The sequence below is a fragment of the Triticum aestivum genome, chromosome 2A (assembly GCF_018294505.1).
Source record: "Triticum aestivum cultivar Chinese Spring chromosome 2A, IWGSC CS RefSeq v2.1, whole genome shotgun sequence".
Taxonomy (NCBI): Eukaryota; Viridiplantae; Streptophyta; class Magnoliopsida; order Poales; family Poaceae; genus Triticum; species Triticum aestivum.
The window spans coordinates 19,982,256-20,004,155 of NC_057797.1; the positions used below are offsets into that span (position 1 = coordinate 19,982,256).

The window sequence follows — 21,900 nt, forward strand, 5'->3', positions numbered from 1 at the left end:
CTGAAAATCATATAAAAAATAAAAAAAACACTTGTACTATCATCGAAGAAATCTAGCCACTTCTCAAGTGTGTGGGGTCATCAATTTTTTTTGAAACGAAGCCGGGGGGGAGGGGGGGGGGTCATCATTTCACGTACAAATCCACCTCAATTTGTATCCCTTGAATACATGTATGGTACTCCCTCCGTTCCTAAATATTTGTCATTTTAGAGATTTTAAATGGACTACCACATACGGATGTATATAGACATATTTTAGAATATAGATTCACTCATTTTGTTCCGTATATAGTCACTTGTTGAAATCTCTAGAAAGACAAATATTTAGGCACGGAGGGAGTATTTCATTGTGGTTTTTGGACTACAAAGGCTTATGGTGGGGGGAGTGTCACCGGTGCCAGGGGAGTGATGTCCAGTTTTAGCTCCTCTGGTCGCAGGGAATCCATGGCCTGCGTGATGGACGGCCGGCTCATCGGGTCCTGATGCACACACAAGAGCCCGACAAGTAGCACACGCTCCATTTGTTGTTGTCCAGTACTGGACTCGCCGCCTATCAACCTGTCATTTGCAGCCTCGAGGATTGCATCGTCTTGGTACAAACTCCTTACCCATGACGATAACGGAGGCATACCATCGAGACTCGCCGTTGGGTCCCTTCCAGAGACCATCTCTAGTAGGACAATGCCAAAACTGTAGATGTCTGACTGCCTGTTCCGCTGGCTCGTGTTGAGGAACACAGGGTCTATATATCCCCAAGTGCCCTGCAAAAGGTCTGTGGTCTTTGACCCAGTTTCTTGGTGAACAAATCTTGTCAATCCAAAGTCACCTAACTTGGCACCATTTGAAGACCCAAGCAACACGTTGCTGGACTTGATATCACCGTGTACAATACACTGTTGGTGTTGCTCGCAATCTACATGGAGGTATTGCAGTGCAGAGCCTAGGTCGAGGATGATCTCGTACCTGTTTGTCAAAGCATGTAACCATGCTTTATGTTATATATGTAAGAGAAAAAACTGAGTTGAATGAAGCGATGTAAATGCCGTCGAACTAGAATTACAATGCATACCTCTTGGGCCATGGTAACCAACTCTTGCCCTCGTGTAGGTGTTGATCGAGGCTACCTTGTGGCACAAGCTCATACACAAGGAAGAGACGTGTGTACCTGTCATCCCGCCACCAACATATAAACTCAACCAGGCTCCTCTGGCCATCGCAGCACCAGCCTATCAATTCGACAAGGTTCCGGTGCCTGAGCCGACTCGCAATCTTGAGCTCGTCCTCGAACGCCTTCCTCCCCTCGCGTGATGATGTTTGCTTGAATATCTTTATCGCCACCGGTCTACTTGGACTTGCCAGTTGGCCCTCGTAAACAGAGGCAGAATCTCCTTGCCCAAGCTTGTTTTCCTCTGCGAATTCGTTGGTTGCACGTGCCAACCTACGATAACCAATAGGCCCAAGGCCCCTGGCAAGAGCTCTGTAACGCCTCTTTCTCGTGAATAGCTGCCATCGACGGATGCCAACAAAGATGCACACAATTGCAATGACTCCAATAACTGGTCCAGTTATTATCTCTACTAGCAACAGGGTCTTCGGTGCAGGAGGGCGACTCCCGGGGCTCTCCCGTGGCGGGTCCAAGGTGGAGTCAAATGACCAGGAAACTATTTGGTGTTGTTCGAGCGCCACGCCAGTGGCACCGGAGAAGCCGATGGCCACTAGATTAGGCAAGAACTGCCTGAAGTCAACAGTCGTGTCGACGCGGTACGTCGTGTCGCCGATCTGAAGAAGAGCTGTCAAGATTTTTGTGTCGTTACCGTAGGTGATGTTGCAAGTCATTGTGAGGCCGGACGTTAGGTTCCTGCCAGGCACGGTGGCGTTGGTGTAGGCCCGTGAGACGATGGAGTTGACATCAATGCCCATGTGGCTGCCGCTGGGGTCGAAGCCATCATTCAAGTGTGTGTCAAACTCAACGGCCACTGCTCGTTCGTCGCCGGTCGCGACCGTGCCGACGCTCTTGCTGAAGAGGCCGAGGTTCCCGCCGCCCATCTCACGCTCGAACTTGGGAATGTCGGCCGGAGGGTAATGCCCGAGGAAAAATGCCAAGCCGTCGCCGGCATTTGCATTGTTCACCTTGATTTGGAAGGTGAAGGAGGTGGTGAAGTGGGCGAGCTCGCCGGTGACGGCATCCCACAGCGGCACGGGCGCCATGAGGAACGCCCGGCCTACGCTGTTCCCGATGCTCGGGGTCAGCTGGATAGTCCGAGACCGGGAGTCGTAGTAGGCGTCGCCCTGGAAGATGAGGTCCCGGCCGTCGTAGTCGGGATGGGAGAAGTTGGAGGTGAAAGAAATGGAGGTAGCACGAGGCAGGTGCGGAGACCATATGGAGGAGTAGCAAAGGAGCATGAAGAAGTGTGCTCTTGTTTGGCAGGAAAAGCTCACGGCAGCGGCCATTTGCTGCAGCGTCTTGTTTGGAATTGGAAGCTCGTCAACAAGCTCATCCTATATACTCTAGCTTGTGATCTCGACGACGAAATGGCCCCTAGCAATGTCCGTCAAACAGAGAGGGTTAATAAGCAAAATGACAACACTATTATAGGTGAGGAAAACTATGTGCCATCTATCTGTGTAGTTTCCATCAGACCAAGTCTCCGAAGCATATAGGACAAGTACATACTGCCCTCCTCAAAAGATGGGTACATGTATAAATCATCCTTATTCCCATGAATATTTTGGGGACGTGTTCAGACAACGAATCAGATCAGATAACAAACATAACGGATCATGTCGAACACACACTCCGGAGACAGATGGCGAGTCCTATCCGATCGTCTATTCTTCGGTTTCAGGCATGCAATCCAAATTTGACCATTGTCAGCCAGAAGCCCAGAACCAGGGTTTGATACAGGAATCAAAGACATCCATGTGCTCAGACTCAGTTCTTGCTAGCTTCTTCAGCCTGCTTCTTGTCTGCGACATCGCTGGGCAAATCAAGCCCGGCCGGTATCTTCCCAGCGAAGTTGTATGTAGAGGTATCAGATCCAAGTTTACTGCAGCGTTGCAAAGCAAATCCACATTAGAAAAGAGGAAGCAAAGCGTCAATTGCAACGTAATCGTTGAGGCAAAACAAGAACTGACCTTCTATTGACCAACACCATCGCCCGGAGCTCACAGTTGGCGAAGCTGCATATAACCAAGTACTAGTTAGATCACTGAGATTGCAAGACAAAAGAAGTTCTCTGAACAAGTAACTCTATCAGGTCATGTTATCCCAAGACAAATAATACAAAAGAAATTCTTTTCCTTTTTCCGGAAAGAAAAACTAGTCCATTTTGCTTATACTTTCTATGGTTTCAAGTTCCAACGGTTACATCTGGCAAAAACTGTGCTCTCTTGAGTTGATTGCTCAGTCACAAGGGGAATGAATGCATTACTTACACCTTGCCCAGTTCCTCTGCTACGGTTGGATGACACTCTTTACCATACGTGTTCAGGGTGTGATACAAGAAACCGCAATGGGTGACAATAGCTATCTCTTTCTCCTCCATTGTCCATAACCTGCAAGCACATCCGACGAATAGTTTAATTTAATCTAGCTACCAAAAAAAAAGTTACTGGTCAACCCAACGGGTCACCTAATCTGAGGTTTGTCTTTCTCGATACATGTTACACATAAATCTTCAGCATCTAGAACTTCCTAACGTCAAATGAAATGCACTTCACAATCCTTCACCACCAGTTTGACGGATTTGTTGATGTTGTTGCAGGATTTTAGATTCTCCAATGACCAAGACCAAAGGGCGCTCATACATGGCAAAAAATTCCTCAAAAGCTCCAAGGGTATTATTATGCATGAGGAAGATGAGTGTGACCATGCGGATCTTATTTGGCGCAGCCGCTGTCCAAACAAGCTGAAGATCTTTGCTTGGCTCTTGTTTAGAGGTCGGCTAAACACCAGGGACAACCTCTTTGATAAGCACATTGCAGCCGCCACAGCTTGCCCACGATGTAATGCCACTTCAGAGGGCACACAGCATTTGTTCATTGCTTGCCCAAGGGCTGCATCCATATGGCTGCGCCTAGGCACTGTCCTCCCTGCTCGGTTCCAAGATCTTTGGGCTACCTCGACGCCGGCTGACCTTTGAAACTTGCATTTGGCCAGAGATTCTTCTACCGATTCAATGGAAGATATGGGACTCTTGACCGTCTTCAGGAATAAAAATCATAGCAAGTCGACCGCTGTTCGAAGTATCTGTAGTGACTTTGAACTTTGGACTCATCGGTTTAAAGAACCGAGTGATAAGATGGCTGCCCAGTCGCAACTATCCCACCTCACAGATATACGTGGCCTTGTAACTTCTCTCTAACACCAAGCCCCTTGGGTCACTTTGAGTAATATGTATATACACAGGTGGGGACCCTCCCACCGGCGGTGATTCCTCAAAAAAAAGTGATGCAAATAACATGATTCTTTAGGAACATGGGAATCCTGTAAAAGTAATATAGGGCGTGCAGATGAATATTATCAAGGTACTTGTGTTTCATGTTCATAAAAGCAGAGCATCAGGCTTATATTTTCAAGACATTAATGAAAAGAAACTAATCAATCTTATAAAGGAAAATTACCAGTCAAAGAAATTCATGCCCCTGGCAACAACAGACTCATCTGTTTCTATGACATCGGGTCCCCAAAGAACATCTTCATCATTCTTTATCTGTAAAGAGTGTGAGCACACGTATATTAAAAACACCATCAAGCACTGTGTCATGAACTGTTCTTGTGAATTAGCAACAGTAGGTACTTGCCAAGGAAAAATCAATGGCAGGAAAGAGAGTACGGTATCTTGTTATGCTGCTCCTTTTGTCGGAGGTAAGAACACTCTGCATTTTATAATCAAATATTGAGAATATTTGTCAACAGAGCATTGCTGATACGGGAGAAGCAGACACAAACAGGGGCTTCTGTTCCATTATGCATATAATGGAACCCGGCTCCCAGTTTGGGACGCATATGGAAAATAAAGAGACATAAAGAGGCACACAAAATTCTCAACTGAGAGTATTCGACTTAGAGGTTAAAATAAAGGTGAACAAGATATTCTAGCAACTGCGAAAATAGCCTATTCTAGTTAATATTTAACACAAACCAACATAAATGAGGAGACATTTTTATTTATTTTGTAACAAATAATAGGGAAATACCAACTTCTCCCTGCAGGCCTCAACTGCAAGAAACGGTGGGCAGTTCAAACTTGAAATCGCCTGACGTCCACTGTTTTCTGCACCTTCTACCATTAATGGGGGTGCAGTTACTCCATCAGTATAGTTCCCACCACCAAAGACCCCCACTGCAGTTTGCATAGTCCTGTGAGATTGGTTCAAGTGAACATAAAAAGCTTAGAAGAAGATCCAGAACACTGAAAATGTACAAGACGGCCAGAAGGTCAAGGAAAACTATACCTCATTAGAGGGGAAACAATAACCAACTCAATCTTTTTTGCTAGTCCAGATTTCGTCACATGCTCTCGCAGGCAATCAACCTACAAATGCATTTTAATCAACATCCATGGAACTTGAAAATCCCACATAAAAAAAGTCGAGTGGTATTTCGATCAACATTATACGTCAGGGCCAGAAAAGAACTCAACTAATTACCCAACTGCAGACAAAAGACTTTGAGATGAACATGCCCAAAAAATTGGCTCGCAGCCTTACCGGAATCAACTAAAGGCATTGCAATGTCATCCAAAACAAGGTGGTGTCATTGTGTTCTGATACAACTGGGTTAGGGTTGATATCTCTAGTCAGAGGTTGATGCTAACACAGGGGACTTAATTTTTTTAAGGCGGCAATAAGAACCATGTGAACTACTAACAACCTAAGGTTTTGCATATAAAATGGCTGCTACACTGTGAGGATTTCATTAGTAAGGAAAAAATATTCTCTAGGATTTCAGCCATGAAAGCTTGACAGAATAACCATAGACAAAAGTATTGGACATTGCCATAATACTGCTAACTGCCACAAATGCATTTGACAGAAGATGCCATCATCCAAATAAAGGTTGAACATCATCAATGAGGGTCTGTTATTATGTGAGGTGAATGAATTGAGTATCCAACACTTGAATTACACAAATAAACTTCTATCACTAAAGCATCATGACATGATGCCACATTTACACATTTCGATATAAACAATCTTAATGTTTGATAATATTGTACGATGGATGGCCTGATATCATGAGCACAACACATGATAGTGAACTGATAATGTAAAGAGCAGTGGTTGAAATGCATGGGGATAATGTAAGGAAAACAAGAAACCTTACTTGGCTCCAGCCCAAAGGGGTAAGTTGGGCATCAAGCAGCTCAGGTAAAGTGAAGTCTACAATATCCTTCTCTTCTTCCGCGTTGTGAACACCCTGGGCATGCCTCACCTGCGCACATTGGTTACACACACGGAAACAGACTGTTCACACTTCTCTTGCAGGTTTGTCACCGATAATTGATGCCACATCCTCGGGTAAAAGGTGGACCCAAAGAGCAGCTCAAAGTGTAGTACCAGGTATATGGTTTTGCATCGGTGCGCGGGATACAGAGCTGCGACTGCGCTGGCCTCCATTTCTGCCCAACATAAACAGATAATCATATTATCATCCATCGACGAACTAGACGGGTAAAGACAATGTAATCAGACCATGGTTACATTCTTGATATATGCGACAAAGGAAAATCATTTCGGCTGCGATGCGGCAGATGTCTGATCCTCCGGCTTTATGTATAAGCGTGTTTGGTTGGGGTGAATTGGTAGCTGGGAATGGGAGTTTTAGAGGTATGATGAGACATACAGTATAAACCATTGTTTTGTTGCTGGGCAAGGGAGTTAAGGAGGTAAGGGGATGAAAAACCAGCTCTCAAATTCCCACTAGTAACTCTCACCGCACACCAAAGCATGGGTTTAGGACTGAAAATCAACCACCTCCCATGCCTAATCCCCTAGCAAACTCCCATGCCAAATACGCGGTCGAGATCTGGCGCTGCGGTCGAGGAGAAGGTCAAGTGCTGGGAAGAATTTGACCTCTGCGAGAAACAGGACAGGGGGTCGATCTTTCCATGGAGGGAGGGGTGCGGCCGTACCTGAGGAGGAGGAGGAGCTAAACCAAGTGCGGCGGCGGCGGCGGCGGTGGTGGTGGAGGAAGCCGTCAGCGGTGTCCTCTTCGGCTGCTTGATTTTTCCTTGGCAAAGCCGGAGGCCGAGCACCACCACGCGCGCGTCCCCATCGCCATCGTCTCTCCTCGGCTTGGATATTTTAGGCTTAAAAAGAGGCATCTGATTGGGTTTCGCTTTCTCCTATCCAGATGCCAATTGTCTTTGTGTTTGTCTTACTTGGAGCGACCATGTGTGTACGCCCTGTAAGTTATTTGTTAAATGAACATGTGGTAATTCCTCTTAAAAAAACCTAAAAGAAAATGCCTTTTAACCCTAAAAAAACATGTGTTATTTCTCATGCTCATCTCATATAGGAGGGCATGTTGTGTCCTCGTCCCTCTCCGACCACTGCCCGCTTCTGCTTGCTGAAGATAAGGGGCCAAGGAGGCCTAGGACTTTCAAATTTGAGAACTTTTGGGCTTCTATGCCAGGCTTCTATGACGTGGTCCACAAGGCCTGGGTCGAGCCAGTTGAGCATACTGACCCATACATGATCCTTTTCCACAAGCTCAAGAAAACGGCGACGCGTCTCACGGAATGGAGTAGAGGCCTCTTCTCTAAAGCCAAGATCCACCTCCATGCCGCCCTCTTGGTGATCCTCCGCCTCGACATTGCTCAGGAGGGAAGGTTGCTCTCCCCCGGGGAGCGCGACCTTCGAGCTCGGCTTAAGAGAAGGGTCATAAGCTTGGCCGCGCTGGAGAAAGCACGTAAAAAGCAGTGTGCTAGAATCGCAAACATTAAGGAAGGGGATGCCAACACCAAATTCTTTCACCGTCGCGTTAACGCAAGAAGGAGGAAAAACTATATTCACCGGATTATGAAGGATCAAGGGTGGGTGACCGAACACAATGCCAAGGAGAAGATAATCCATGACCACTTTTCGCAAGTAATGAAAAGAGGAAGTGGAAGCATGAAGGACTTCAATTGGGAGGAGCTCAATCTGGAGTCGCATGACCTGCGTGAGCTTGATGCTCCCCTCTCTGAGGCGGAGGTCATCAAGGCGATTAATAGCATGCCTAGCGACAAGGCGCCTGGGCCAGATGGCTTCACCGGCCTCTTCTTCAAAAAGTGTTGGGACATCATCAAGCACGACCTCATGAGGGTGATTCAACGCTTTGACTCCCTCCACACAACAAACCTACACTGGCTCAACTCTGCAAATATTGTGTTGCTTCCCAAGAAGGATGGGGCGGAGAGCATCGTCGACTTTCGGCCCATTAGCCTCATCCATGCAATCGCCAAGATCATCGCGAAGGTGCTCGCTATCCGGCTTGGCCCGCACATGTCCGCCCTCGTCTCCAACGCTCAAAGTGCGTTCATCAAAACGCGGAGCATCCACGACAACTTCATGTATGTTAGAAACCTTGCGCGACGCTTGCACAAGAGCAAGACTCCATCTCTCCTTTTCAAGCTGGACATCCGCAAGGCATTTGACTCTGTCAAATGGGAGTACTTGCTTGACCTCCTACGGAGGCGAGGTTTCCCAAGCAAATTTCGAGAGTGGATTGCGGCTCTGCTATGCTCCTCATCTTCGAGGATCCTCTTGAATGGGGTAGCTGGTACCCCCATCAAGCATGGCCAGGGACTACGGCAAGGGGACCCAGTCTCTCCCCTCCTTTTTGTGATAGCTATTGACCCATTGAAGCAAATCCTTGATGTGGCGACAAGGAAGGGCCTTCTTCACAAGGTCCGAGGGAGAGGGGTCATGGTGCGAACCTCTCTCTATGCGGATGATGCGGCTGTGTTTGTGGCGCCGATCAAAAGAGATGTGGACAACCTCGCGGCCATTTTGCGAGGTTTTGGCGAAGTCACCGGCCTTTGCACCAACTTCCATAAGAGCTCAATGGTCCCCATTCGGTGCGGCAACCTTGACTTGGGCCACATCACGCAAGGGCTACCTGCTGTCAGGGCTTCCTTTCCGCTCCGCTACCTGGGACTCCCGCTATCTGTGTGGAAGCTGAAGCTCGCCGACCTACAATTTCTTGTCGATAAAGTGGCAAGTAGACTGACTACATATGACGGCCAAAACATCACCACCATTGGTCGCACGGCCCTTGTTAAGTCGGTCCTCACTTCCCAAGTGATCTACTTCATCACGCCACTTGTCATACAACCCACCATTCTGCAAAACATCGACAAGCTTGAGCGGGCCTTCCTATGGTCGGGATCGGATACGACATCCGGGGCAAAGTGCAAGGTCAATTGGGATGTTGTCAGCCGGCCGCTCGCCTATGGTGGACTCGGGGTCCTCAACACCAACAAGTTCGCTCGGGCTTTGCGTTTGCGGTGGCCTTGGTACGAGTGGAAGGAGCCCACAAAGTTGTGGGTCGGGAGTGGGAACCCGTGCGATGAGGAGGACCTCAACTTTTTCTACGCCTGTACCACCATCACGGTTGGGAACGGTGCGAAGACTCCTTTTTGGGACTCCCCTTGGCTCCTTGGTCGCAAGCCCAAAGACATTGCTCCGCTAATTTACGGGACTTTCTCTCGGAAGCACTGGAAGGTACGGGAGGCCCTCAAGGACAATGCGTGGATCCTCAAAATCAGACCGCCCGCATCGGTCTCCATCGAGCATGTTGCCCAATTCTTCACCCTTTGGATGCTACTGCACGAGGTGCACCTGGATGAGCTGACCGAGGATGACATCCTATGGAAGCACACGGAATCTGGGCACTACTCCGCAGCCTCCGCTTACAGGGCACAATTTTTGGGCTTGGTCCTCTCCCCCATGGACCAAATGGTCTGGAAGGCTTGGGCCCCACCAAAAGTCAAGTTCTTTGCTTGGCTCGCGCTTCAGGATAGGATCTGGACTGCTGACAGATTGGAGAAGCGAGGATGGCCTAACTGTGGCCCATGCCCCTTGTGCCAACGGGTGCAGGAATGTGGCCCTCATCTTTTTTTCAGATGCCGCTTCACTCTCAGGCTTTGGAACATGGCTATTCAGAAATTTCACATCCATGACATGGACACGTCCACATGGCACCTGTTTGACTCCGTTCATGCCTGGTGGGCGAGCACATGCACCACGGGCACCATCGATAGAAAAGCAAAGGCATCGATTACCATGCTAGTGTCATGGGTGATCTGGAATGAGCGCAACACAAGAGTGTTCAGGAAAAAGAGCGCACCTCCACAAATCTTGCTCAACATCATTGAAGACGAGGCAAACCTTTGGATCAAAGCGGGGGCAAAGAAACTAGGGTCATTTTTGTTGCGAGAATAATTGTCATGCCGTAACTTGGGTGTGTGTTGTAACAAACTCTCTCTCTCTTCCTTATTTAATATATGAGGCAAATCTTTTGCCTCCGTTTCAAAAAAAAATATAGGAGGGCATTATGAGGGGTTATGGGATATGTTTGGGTCTTCGGGCAGTGCCCCACGTAGGATTTGGCCTACACTGGGTCATCTTTTCTCTTTCTTTATTTCTTTTTTTGGTTCTCTCTCCATCCCACCAATCACATGCATATGACTGGACATATATAAAGAAAAAAGTGAACTCAAAATTAACATGCCCACACACTAACCCGACCCATGCGCAAATGTTTAGGAGCCAAAAACTGAGGTTACCGGTTACAGATGCTCTTATGTCGATCGGGTTGGAGCAGGCTGATCGAACCATATTCCCACATTGGATCTTTTTTTTTTCTTCTTCTTCTTCTTTTTACAATCAACACCTCCTTTATCCATTCATTAGGATTGATAATAGAATTGTTTAGCCCGCAAAAAAAGTAGAATCGTTTACAACCAATGAAATCATAGCCTTGGGGACAGAATCCATCCAGATATTAGGAGTAAATTTAGCTATCCTAGGCTCCTAGCTTATTCATGAGTTACCTGGGTTTTTTATGTGATGAGCTCCCTGTTTTTCTGTCCCAACAAGCAAGTAGAGAGGCTAAGTGTTCCGTATCTTTCTTGGAGGTCCAGCCAAGATTTTTAAAAAAAAATCATATATGAATTTAAAATCTGAGCACAACTGTTGAATGCAATTTTGTAATTCATAGTGGAATTATATGCAGAGATCATCTTTTTCACATATTTATAGACGTGGTAACTTGTGTGTGTGTATATGCGCACCTACTAAGAGCATCTACAACCGGACTCCTCATACCCATCCAAATGCTCGGACTGGCTGCCTGGTCAGTGTCCGGACGAAAAAACGCCACCCGATCGACCTCCCGGTAGCCGGCCCAAACGCCTAGACTAACCAACACTCCCCATATCCAACCCAAATCTGAGACGGATATGGGGAAGCCCGGACACAGCCAGGCACGCCCGCCATGTCAGATTGACCGGGAGGGCCGCGCCAATTAACCCGTATTCGTCCCCCTTCCCCTCCTTGCCACTGAAGGTCAGCGGTACCGAACAACGCCACCAGACTTAAGAAAAAATTATGGTCATCACTTTTTGCAGAAAATCTCCTGTTGTTTTTGAAATAAACTCGTAGTTCAGTTTTAAGCAAACGGAAAAAAATGTTTTGCTATTTGCAAAAACAAAACCCTAATATTTGGGTTAATCAACCCGTAGTCTATATCAAATGTGTTTCAATAATATCCGTATCTTTGAAATCCTAACTTCAATTTTTAAGTGTTATTTTAGCTGTTAACCATTTTTAAAATGCTATTTAGGGTTCTGAATACAATGTTCCAATGTTATTTTACATGTTAACCATTAAAAAATGCTATTTAGGGTTCAGCGTATTGTACTCGTTCTCAAAAGGAGGGGTATGCGTGTAAGTCCTTATTTCCCATGAATTTGGGTATCTGTTCAAACAACAAATCACATAAACATAACCAATCGTGTTGATCATACACCGGAGCAACAGACAGTAAGTCCTACCCGTAGATGTCGCTCATCTATTCTGAGTTCATTGTCAGCCAGAACCGGGGTTTGGTAAAAGAATCAAAGACATCCAAGCACCCTGACAGTTTCAGTTCTTGCTAGCTTCTTCAGCCTCCTTCTCGTCTGCGACATCGCTGGGCATATCAAGCCCGGTCGGTATCTTCCCAGCGAAGTTGTATTTAGAGGTATCCGATCCAAGGTTACTGCAGCAAGCGTTGCAAAGCAAATCCACGTTAAAAAAAAGCAAAGCGTCAACTGTCAACGTAACCGCTGAGGCGAAACAAGAACTGACCTTCTGTCGATCAACACCATCGACCGGAGCTCACAGTTGGCGAAGCTGTATATAACCAAATCAAAAGTTAGCAACATGCTCGGCATTTTACGGTTGAACATTTTAGGGTCTAGCACAAGAATCATCATACAGGGATTGCAATTTGCTTATACTTTCTATGGTTTGAAGTTCCAATGGTTACATCGGGCAAATATTGTGCTCTCCCAGCATACCTAAAATTTCCTTTTAAAAAAAAAAAGCATACCTAAAATTTACCACAAGACCTAAAAACAGAATTTTGGGTTTTTTGCCCAAAAAACTGCTCAAACAACACACCTATATGCATAGGGATAAAAAAAATTGGGTAGCCACCAAAATTTTCCTACCAAGGACCCATATTTGGGCCCAACCTACCACACTACCCAAACCACCAAAAATGGCTGCCCTGTTAAACTTCGCCGCCGCCACTTCCGCTCTATACCCAAGCCCAACCGCGACCCCGCCACCGAATCCCACCGCTCGGGGCCGACCATCGCGATCCTCCCCGCCTGGGCCCCACAATTCAAGTCGTCCCGCAGCTCCCTGCCACCCGTCGCCGAGCTTGGCACCACCATTTTTTAGTTCGAGCTCGGCCACCACCGCCGCCGTCCCCGAGCACTGCGCCACCAAACATGTTGAAGGAACCACCATGGACCCCGAAGCACCGCAGTGTGAGGCTTCGGCCATGCTGTAAGTTTGCGGCTGAGATCCATAACCCGGAAACGAAGGCACGTGCGCGGCTTCACACGTTCGCCACCACAGAGAAGGCGGTGCGCGCCTACGACGCTTCGCTTCTTCGGGAGCCTGGCGAGGCTCAACTTTTCACGCCGACGCCGTCACCGTGGCCACGATCGCAGCTCCCATTAGGATCGTCTCCCGGGCCGAGGAGAAGGAACACCGCAAGACCGAGGAACAACTTGGGGCCAGGCGCGCCAATGCCGCCTTCATGGCAGCTCTCATCGTGGAGAACCGAGAACAGCATGTTCTTTGAGATGAAGGAATTGTGCAAGATCGATCATGAGCGTGAGCGGATCGCCCGACTCAACGCCGAGTGTGAGGAGATGTTCAAGGAGCTCGACGAGCTCACCGAGGAGATGTTCGACGACGACGACGCCGGCCCCTCCGGCACCTAGTTTTAATCGCAATATAGCTAGTTTTAGTCTCAATGTAGTGGTAGGGATGATTAATTATGATGGTAGTAGTGTCAATTTAGCTGTGTTTAATGTGCAACTGATGCTTAATTATGAGATGAACTATGTGTTATCTCTATGTTTTATTTGGTTTCGAAAATATAGGTATCCAATTTTAAGTACGTCGTAAGAGGAGAATTTTTTTTTGGCTACCCAAATATTCTCTCTCTGCCTAAAATGGATTTGGGTAGCCAAACTTTAGGTATGCTATTGGAGATGATTAAAGTTTGCAGAATATGGTGAGTTGATTGCTCAGTTGCAAGGGAATAAATCACTTACTGCTTGCCCAGTTCCTCTGCTATGGTTGGATGACACTCTTTACCGTACATGTTTAGGGTGTGATACAAGAAACCGCTATGGCTGACAATAGCAATCTCTTTCTCTTCTCTTGTCCATAACCTGCAAGCACATCCGAGGAATAGTTTAATTTAATCCGGCTACCAAAAATAAAGTTACTGGTCGACTCAAGGGGTCATCTAATCTGAGGTTTGTCTTCCCCACTACATGCTACACATAAATCTCCAGCATTTACAACTTCCTGATGTCAAATAAGTCACTCATTGGTAACACATGTATGAGAAACAAGCATCAGAGGAAGCACTGTGTGGGGGCACAATCCTTCATCACCAGTTCCAGTTTATCTCTAAATCATCCAACAAGTGTTAACGCAGATAAATTAGCATATATAGCCAGCTTCTGCCTTCCAGTACATGCATGAAAGTGAGGCAAATAACATAATTCGCTAGGAACATGGGACCCTGTCAGGTCGGGAGTGGTCAATAAATTGCTTGTTTTGGTGAACAAATTATTCTGAATGACGCGTTAAAAATGACCAAAAGTGATGCGATGCAGATGAATATTTATTGAGGTACTAGTGTTTCATGTTCATAAAACCCGAGCATCAGGCTTTTATATTTTCAAGACAATAATGAAAAGAAACTACCAATCTTAGCAAGGAAAATTACCAGTCAAAGAACTTCATGCCCCTGAGAGCAACAGACTCATTTGTTTCTCTGACATCGGGTTCCCAAAGAACATCTTCATCATTCTCTATCTGTAAAGAGTGCAAGCACACATATTAAAAACACCATCGAGATACTGTCTCATGAAATGTTCTTGTGATTTAGCAACAGCAAGTACTTGCCAAGGAAAAATCAATGGCAGGAAAGAGAGTACGGTATTTTGTTACGCTGCTCCTCTTGTCACAGGGATGAACACCCTGCAATTTATAATCAAATATAAAACGAAATATTAAGAATATTTGTCAACAGAGCATTACTGATACAAAAGAAGCAGAGACAAACAGAGGCATGAAATTTCTCGAACGAGGGTGTTCGACTTTAGAAGTCAAAACAAAGATGAACAAGTTATTCTACAAACCAATGAGGCACTAAATGACAAGATTTTTTTAATCTTGCAACAAATGATAGGGAAATACCAAGTGCTCCCTGCAGGCCTCAACAGCAAGAAACGGTGGGCAGTTCAAACTTGAAATTGGCTGACGTCCACTGTTTCCTGCACCTTCTACCATTAATGGTGATGCACTTGCTCCATCAGTATAGCTGCCACCACCAAAGACCCCTACTGCAGTTTGCATAGTCCTGTGAGATTAGTTGAAATGAAATACTGTGAGGCTCATTTAGTATTAGTAGTCACATACTACGGCAATGCACTGTCATATTATAGACATGAGGTGAATGACTAAGGGTGTAAAAGATGCTCAAACTGATTATTTTTTAGTACTATAGATTTTATGCACATGGGTCATGTAAGGCATGTAGTAAGAACTGCAGACAACAAGGATATTTCTTCATGTAAAACAAAACAAATCTAAACTCTGTTTGGCCGTTGCGGAAGACAAGACTCTGTGCAACCCCATAATGGCATAATTTTACTAACCATGAAGCCACTGCTGAACAGTTCTGACTCTAGTTGAGTGCTTCTCTGACTGAAGTCATGTTTTGGTATGCACTACCTATAACTGAATATGCATAATGATACTATAATTTAAGGTAAAATTGAAAGACTCGTGGCCCAAGCAATAGCTGATACATGGAGATGCTTAACTGACATAATTTACAGGCCTTTCAAATGTTTTTTTTTCTAAAGACAATTAACGTTCAGTCCAGGAAAATATGGTTAGAAGATCAACCTAGTCTAGGTTTAAGCAGTGCTACAATTTATACTAGAAGCTGAAAGCCTAACACTGTATTTATTGAAAGAACATTAATGCAATGCCAACTCTGAACATAAAAAAACTTATGAGAAGATCCAGAACACTGAAATTACGTACAACAAGATCAAGGTCAAGGAAAACTATACCTGAGTAGAGGAGAAACAATAACCAACTCAATCTTTTTTGCTAGTCCACATTTTGTCACATGATCTCGCAGGGTATCAACCTACAAATGAATGTAAATCAATATCCATGGAACTTGAAAATGAAACATGAATAAAAGTTGAGTGATGTTTTGATCAACATTATGTGTCAAGGCCAGAAAGGAACTCAACTAATTACACAACTGTGCCATAAGACTTTGAAATGAACATGGCAAAGTTTTGGCTTACAGCCATAAGGGAATCAACTAAAGGCATCTCAATGTCATCCAAAACAAGGTGGTGTCATTGTGTTCTGATACAACTAGGGTTACGGTTGATATATTTAGTGAGACGTTGATGCTAACACAGGGGACTTCATTTTTTAAGGCGGCGTTAAGAACCATGTGAACTATTAACAACCTAAGATTTTGCATATAAAATGGCTGCTATGCTGTGAAGATTCCTTTAGTAAGGAAAACGTATTCTCCAGGATTTCAGTTATGAAAGCATGGCAGAATAGCCATAGACAAAAGTACTGAGCATTGCCATAATAGATAATACTGCTAACTGCTACAAATGCATATGACAGAAGATGTCATCATCCAAATAAAGGTTAAACATCATCAATGAGGATCTCTCAGTATGTGAGGTGAATGAATTGAGTATCCAACGCTTGAATTACAGAAACTTCTATAACTAAGCATCATGACATGATGCCCACATCTTCACATTTTCTTATAAAAAATCTTAATGTTTGACTTTGATAATATTGTACTCCATGTTGATCGAAATAGACAACAAGCACCATGAATGTCTTGATATCATGAGCACAACATATTACAGTGGAATACAGGCTACCATCCAACCCTGTGGCAGTGAAAGGGCAAAATGAATGGGAAAGGGCTTTTCTAACGTGCCTAGAGAGCATTAGTGCTTCCATCTGTTACACTCATGTCAACATCATAGATGTATTTTGGCCTTAAATATTTGACAAAAAGCATCACCTTAGTAGGCCATAGAACTGATAATGCTAAGAGCAGTGTTTGAAATTGAAATGCATGGGGATAATGAAAAGGAAACGAGTAATCTTACTTGACTCCAGCCCAAAGGGGTAAGTTGAGCATCAAGCAGCGCCTGTGACTTGTATGCTGCAAAATCCTTCTCGCCTTCCACGTTGTGAACACCCTGGGCATGCCTCACCTGCACGCATTGGTTGCAGAGAATCAGATTGAACAATTTATTTTCCGTGCTTGTCTTGCAGGTTTGTCGCTGATTAATTGATGAAGTGCAGTACCAGGTATATGGTTTTGCATCGGTGCGCGGGGTACAGAGCTGTGCCAGCGCCGGCCTCCATTTCTGCTCAAAAGAAACAAGTTACTACTGTATGTTATATTACTATCCACTGACGAGTTAGACAGATAAAGTCAATCTGAACAGACAGTTGCAGCTGCATGGAGTTAGCTAAAAATCGCAACGTCCCGGCAGTACCTCGTGCTTTACAGAATGGCACGTATGTTGATTCGTGGAAACGGAACATTTTCACATGGGAGGAATGTTGATGCATTGGTGCGTGCCCAAAGAATCACATCACATGGTAGTAAAAGGCGTTGATTCTTCCCCATTGGTCAGAGAGCATGTGCGCCGTACTGGCAGTGTTTATATGAGCTAAACGCGGTGATTCCTATCGGCCTAAAGCACATCAGAGGAGCATTTTTACGGAAAAAGGCTTCCGCCCCGCTTTATATATAAAGCAACGACCAACTCAGAGGAGGAGCATTTTTATGCGGGGTCAAACTAATAAACCTGGAAACATGAAGCTCCTCTGAAAGAAATGAAAAACACGAATCTGTTCCAACTACTCTGTTTTGCTTTCTTCTTGTTATGTGACGAAGGAGGTCATTTCGGCGGTGCAATGTGGCAGATATTTTATCTATATACTGCATATCGGATTAGTATATGATGAGGAGGCGGTGAAGGGCGTGGGCAACTAGTAGTTGTTAAGCGTCGACACGTAAGGAGAGGAGATCTGACTAGCGCTTGCCAACAAACTCTGCTTGAATAAGAAATACTACTAATAGATAAATGCTCGTGTATGAAAAGTCTTGATGGGGAGGAGCATAAAGCGGCATATTCGGAAGCATCTGTGCCGCGGCGAGATCCGGCGCTGCGGCTGAACGGTGGGGGAGTGCTGGGAAGAAGAGGGGCAGGATGGGGTGGCTGGACGGAGGAGGCGCTGAGATTCCTCTGAGCCCGGCGCGGCGGGGCGGCAACCGGCCGGCCTCCGCGATTAATCAACCCAAGAGGGAGAGGACAGTCGAGCTTTCTCTCCGGCGAGGGAGGGGGAAGAGAGAGAGAGAGAGAGAGAGAGAGAGAGAGAGAGAGAGAGCGCCGTTCGGTTCGATTGATTAACGGGGGGAAGCAGAGGAGAAGAAGGGGGTTGGAAGGAGGAGGTTGGAGCGCGGGCGTACCTGGGGAGGAGGACGAGGAGCAGCGGCAGCCGCTGAAGGAAGCGCGGCGGCGGCGGCGGCGGCGACGGCGGAGGGAAACGCTGCCGACGGCGAAGGAGAGGGGCGACGATGAGGCAGCTGCGGCCGGGGGCGAGATAGGGAGGCAGAGGCGGAGGGCCGGGGCGGTGGTGGTGATGATGCTACTAAAAGCAAAAGCAGGAGGATTCGGCAGCATCGCGCCTCGTGTCGGCTCGCTTAATTTAATTTATTCAATTCAATTAGGCAGTAGCACGAGCGAACGAGTCAGCTGCAAATCGCGTCTTGTCCTCCATGGGTAACGGCAGTTTGGCTTGCTGCCGGTTCCAACTTTCATTTCCTCTCCACCGCTTCCATCGCTTTCTCCTCTCCTCTCTTTCTTTCTGCCGACCGGACATGCTTTCCCCTCCTACCGCCGCTTGTTTCGTTCCTTCGTCCGTTCAATTACCGCCCGTGCGGCGCCACCAACACATGGTGTGAAACTTTGGTGGCCTAAAAACAATTATAGGGCAAGAGAGAAGATTTTCAAACACTGGCCTGGCCTTTTTGCTTTTAACGGATGATGCAAAACTAGTAGTGCTCTAGAATTTAAGAACCACAACAGGAACGCCGATCTGGCGACAGGGACGAGCTCGGAGGGACGAAGATGGCGACGGCGGGCAAGTTCAAGGATGCCGGCGAGGTGCTCGTGGATAGCGGCGCAAACTCGACAGGGGTGGCGACGGTGACAACGGAATCCGATGGCGGGGAAGTTCAAGGACGGCGGCACAATGCTCGACCGGGATGGGCGGTCGCGGCCGGGCTTCGGCGAGACGGGCGGGCACGCTGCGAGCTCAGAGGGGCCGGGGAGGCCGCGACGGAGGTTGCCAAGGGGCCGGATGGGGCACCAGGGTTCACGGTGACCGCTGGAGTGGCGGCGGCCAGAATCTACCAGCGTGGATGTGATTGGGTTCCCACCACAATTGCCTTTTGTTTTAGGGCAGCCGTTAGTGGTGCTGCTGAGTTGTTTTTTCATCAAATAGGGATAGAAGTATCGAAAAGTGCCCTTCTACTCCCGAGCGCATTTGAACAGTAAATTCAAAAAATAGTAAAATAATTTAAAAAATCCTGAATTTCTTTTGGTGTAAACTTTGACAAATGTTCTCGGTGCTTGCAGATTTTCATTCTGAAATAACAATCATGGAGGTCACGGCAAAAACAACATTTGTCCACGACGTCCAAAAGTATTATTTCGGGATGAAAATTCGTAAGCACCGAGAACATTTGTCCAAGTTTGCACCACAAGCATTTCAGAATTTTTAAAACTGTTCTACTATTTTTTTTTAATTTTTATTGTTTATTAGGAAGCATATGAGCTCGGGACTATATACTCCGCCTCCCTTCTACATCGTCCGTTAGAGTTGAATTTTAGGCCCGACCGCTGTTTTACATCATCTGTGGAGACGGGTACGTGCAAAATGGTGTCCTTGTGTTTACAATGGGTTGGGCAGTGGTGTAAACGCTCGCAGGCCGAGGCTGATGATGAGAGTGAGGACGACTGGCTGGCCTGGAACGGCCGGCATCCTTGCCGAATATCCACTCCATATCCCTCCTCCCTCCCACCACATTTCTATAGATTCTTTTCAGTGGATATCCCTTCACATCAAGCCATTCGAGTGGCCTGCCTGCCTGCTCACAGCCAAACGAGAGAATCGAATCACAGTCGACCAATCAGCCTGCTCCAATTTCAAACGGTCCAATCGCATAATATTTGGCATCATGGGAAAATATAGCTCTGTTCGTTAAGAAATACTCCTAACTCCGTCCCAAAAATACAAGGCGTTTTTAAACTGCAAAAAACGTCTTATATTTTGGGATGGGGGTAGTAGATGGCATCATCGAATCAAAAGTATTACAGAAGAATATGGTGGCCCCGATCCTATGATCCAAATGCCTTCCGTAGGAAAAAAAAATCCTATGGATTCGAATATAAAAAAATCATATAAATTCCTTCATTCCAAAGAGGCTCTAAGCTGCAGAGACAAATGTGAAAAGGAACAAGATATCTGACATAATGCCCTAGATCAACAAGAGGGGTACATGTATAAATCATCCTTAGAGAGCTGTTTGAGCAGATTTTGTAATCTTATCTTTTTTTAGAGAGCTCCTCGAATGTTATTTGACCACCAAACTTTGCATATCCTCATAAAATTTGTTGATAATCATTCCCATAAAGCTTCAGAATTTTTTTGCTATGTTTTCTTGCATGCGTGCACCAAAGGTGGGTGCAGCCACTACTTTCCCATCATCCTTATTCCCATGAATTTGGGCATGTGTTCCGACAACAAACCAAATAATGAACATAATGAATTGTTCTATCCATAGGTGTTGCTTATCTTCGCTTCAACATCAGTCATGCAACTGAAACTTGACCATTGTAAGGTCAAGAGTGTCGGTTCTTTCTAGATTCTTCAAGAGAAATCTCTACTATTAAAGGGGGATCGAACGTCGTGATGGTTCGACCACCTCGTTCGATCCCCCCGCCTCGTGCAACAGCCATCACGCGGTCCCTCGTTCAATCTCCTCTCCGACCCCCCTCGTACGAGCCCACGCATGCAACCAGCCAAGTCCTATTATTTTCCCTCGTGCAACCCTCCCTCCAACCCAGCCCACCGATCCTCCAGGCCCCAACCACGTTCGGAAAGGAAGTTCCCACGACCCACGAAGTCACGAACAGCCCCCCACGCCCCATTCTCTCCCACGTCGCTCCCAATCACGTCTCTCGCCAGACCTGAGAAATTTCGCCGCCGCCGCTCTACTCCTCATTCGCCCCTCGTCGTCGTCATGGCCGCAGTCCTGGTCGTGGGAGCACGGTCGCCGGGATGGCGTACGTGCTGGAGCTCGGCCGCCGGGATGGGGTATGGGCTGGGAGCTCGTTCGCCAGGATGGGGACAGGGTGGGAGCGCGGTGCGGGATTGGGGGGAAAATTCGCCGCCGCCGCCGCTCCTCTCCTCGTTCACCTTGTGAGTTTCCTTTTCTATTGGTTGACTTTCACGTCTCCGGCAGGGTAGCGAGGCAGTCGATCAGGGCGGCGATGGCGAGGGACGTCGGTGTGGATGATGTGGCGGCGGCAGCCTCATCGCGAGAGACACTGACATCGCCCGCTTTCATGCACTCCAATGATGCAACACGCCCATTCCACGTCTCCTCCCTCTAAGGCCGATCTACTCAACGCGTCAAGGTATCCATCTAGACTCCCGTGCTTACTGGATTACAGTTACACTCTGGAATTCCTTTTCGTTCCCTAGCTGCTCGACCAAATGATTCAATGGGTTTGGAGTTGTAGAGGACATGGAAAGTCACTTATTCAGAACCACGTATGATGTTCTTCAGTAATTTAACATCTTTTCTTACTCACTATATGTTCAGGTTGTGGAGCATACATTCTCGATCATATGTCCCGCGGGCATTCTGTTAACTTGCAGGATATACTCACTAACTCACACAGGTATAACTTGGCGACTTGGCTTATGGTAGACGACCTTTTCATTAGCTATACTCAGATCAAGTTGT

The 21,900-nt window shown here is 46.6% G+C and overlaps 3 protein-coding genes across 4 annotated transcripts; all 3 read right to left on the minus strand.

Annotated features, from left to right (window-relative positions):
• Positions 1–370: 370 nt before the first annotated feature.
• Positions 371–2,450, minus strand: LOC123187094 (L-type lectin-domain containing receptor kinase IX.1-like). The gene is made up of 2 exons (XM_044598864.1): positions 1,069–2,450; positions 371–962 (listed from the first exon to the last, which is right to left on the minus strand). Exons 1-2 carry the CDS (start codon positions 2,448–2,450, stop codon positions 371–373), a joined length of 1,974 nt encoding a protein of 657 aa, XP_044454799.1.
• Positions 2,451–2,697: 247 nt separating this feature from the next.
• LOC123187095 (phosphoglycerate mutase-like protein 1) lies at positions 2,698–7,343 on the minus strand. The gene is made up of 10 exons (XM_044598865.1): positions 7,136–7,343; positions 6,561–6,622; positions 6,328–6,435; positions 5,457–5,536; positions 5,199–5,361; positions 4,803–4,877; positions 4,623–4,711; positions 3,435–3,554; positions 3,135–3,179; positions 2,698–3,046 (listed from the first exon to the last, which is right to left on the minus strand). Exons 2-10 carry the CDS (start codon positions 6,618–6,620, stop codon positions 2,932–2,934), a joined length of 855 nt encoding a protein of 284 aa, XP_044454800.1. The 5' UTR covers positions 6,621–6,622; positions 7,136–7,343; the 3' UTR covers positions 2,698–2,931.
• A 4,588-nt stretch (positions 7,344–11,931) lies between these two features.
• Positions 11,932–18,666, minus strand: LOC123187096 (phosphoglycerate mutase-like protein 1). Of its 2 annotated transcripts, XM_044598866.1 has the most exons (11): positions 18,334–18,666; positions 17,160–17,221; positions 16,958–17,065; positions 15,869–15,948; positions 14,985–15,147; positions 14,691–14,765; positions 14,512–14,600; positions 13,826–13,945; positions 13,444–13,485; positions 12,339–12,383; positions 11,932–12,249 (listed from the first exon to the last, which is right to left on the minus strand). In XM_044598866.1, exons 1-11 carry the CDS (start codon positions 18,545–18,547, stop codon positions 12,135–12,137), a joined length of 1,113 nt encoding a protein of 370 aa, XP_044454801.1. In that variant the 5' UTR covers positions 18,548–18,666; the 3' UTR covers positions 11,932–12,134. The 2 variants fall into 2 exon arrangements, with proteins under 2 accessions (XP_044454801.1, XP_044454802.1); XM_044598867.1 differs by lacking the exon at positions 13,444–13,485 and having other exon boundaries at positions 18,334–18,656.
• Positions 18,667–21,900: the final 3,234 nt, after the last annotated feature.

Coding starts and splice junctions, on each gene's coding strand:
- LOC123187096 (XM_044598866.1), bottom strand. CDS start 18,547: ATGCTGCCGAATCCTCCTGCTTTTGCTTTTAGTAGCATCATCACCACC. Junction 15,949..16,957: donor CCCCTTTGGGCTGGAGTCAA/GTAAGATTACTC, acceptor ATTCATTTGTAG/GTTGATACCCTGCGAGATCA. Junction 14,601..14,690: donor CTGCCATTGATTTTTCCTTG/GCAAGTACTTGC, acceptor CACTCTTTACAG/ATAGAGAATGATGAAGATGT.
- LOC123187095 (XM_044598865.1), bottom strand. CDS start 6,620: ATGGAGGCCAGCGCAGTCGCAGCTCTGTATCCCGCGCACCGATGCAAA. Junction 4,712..4,802: donor CTGCCATTGATTTTTCCTTG/GCAAGTACCTAC, acceptor CACTCTTTACAG/ATAAAGAATGATGAAGATGT. Junction 3,047..3,134: donor ATGGTGTTGGTCAATAGAAG/GTCAGTTCTTGT, acceptor GCAACGCTGCAG/TAAACTTGGATCTGATACCT.
- LOC123187094 (XM_044598864.1), bottom strand. CDS start 2,450: ATGGCCGCTGCCGTGAGCTTTTCCTGCCAAACAAGAGCACACTTCTTC. Junction 963..1,068: donor TGGTTACCATGGCCCAAGAG/GTATGCATTGTA, acceptor TTTGACAAACAG/GTACGAGATCATCCTCGACC.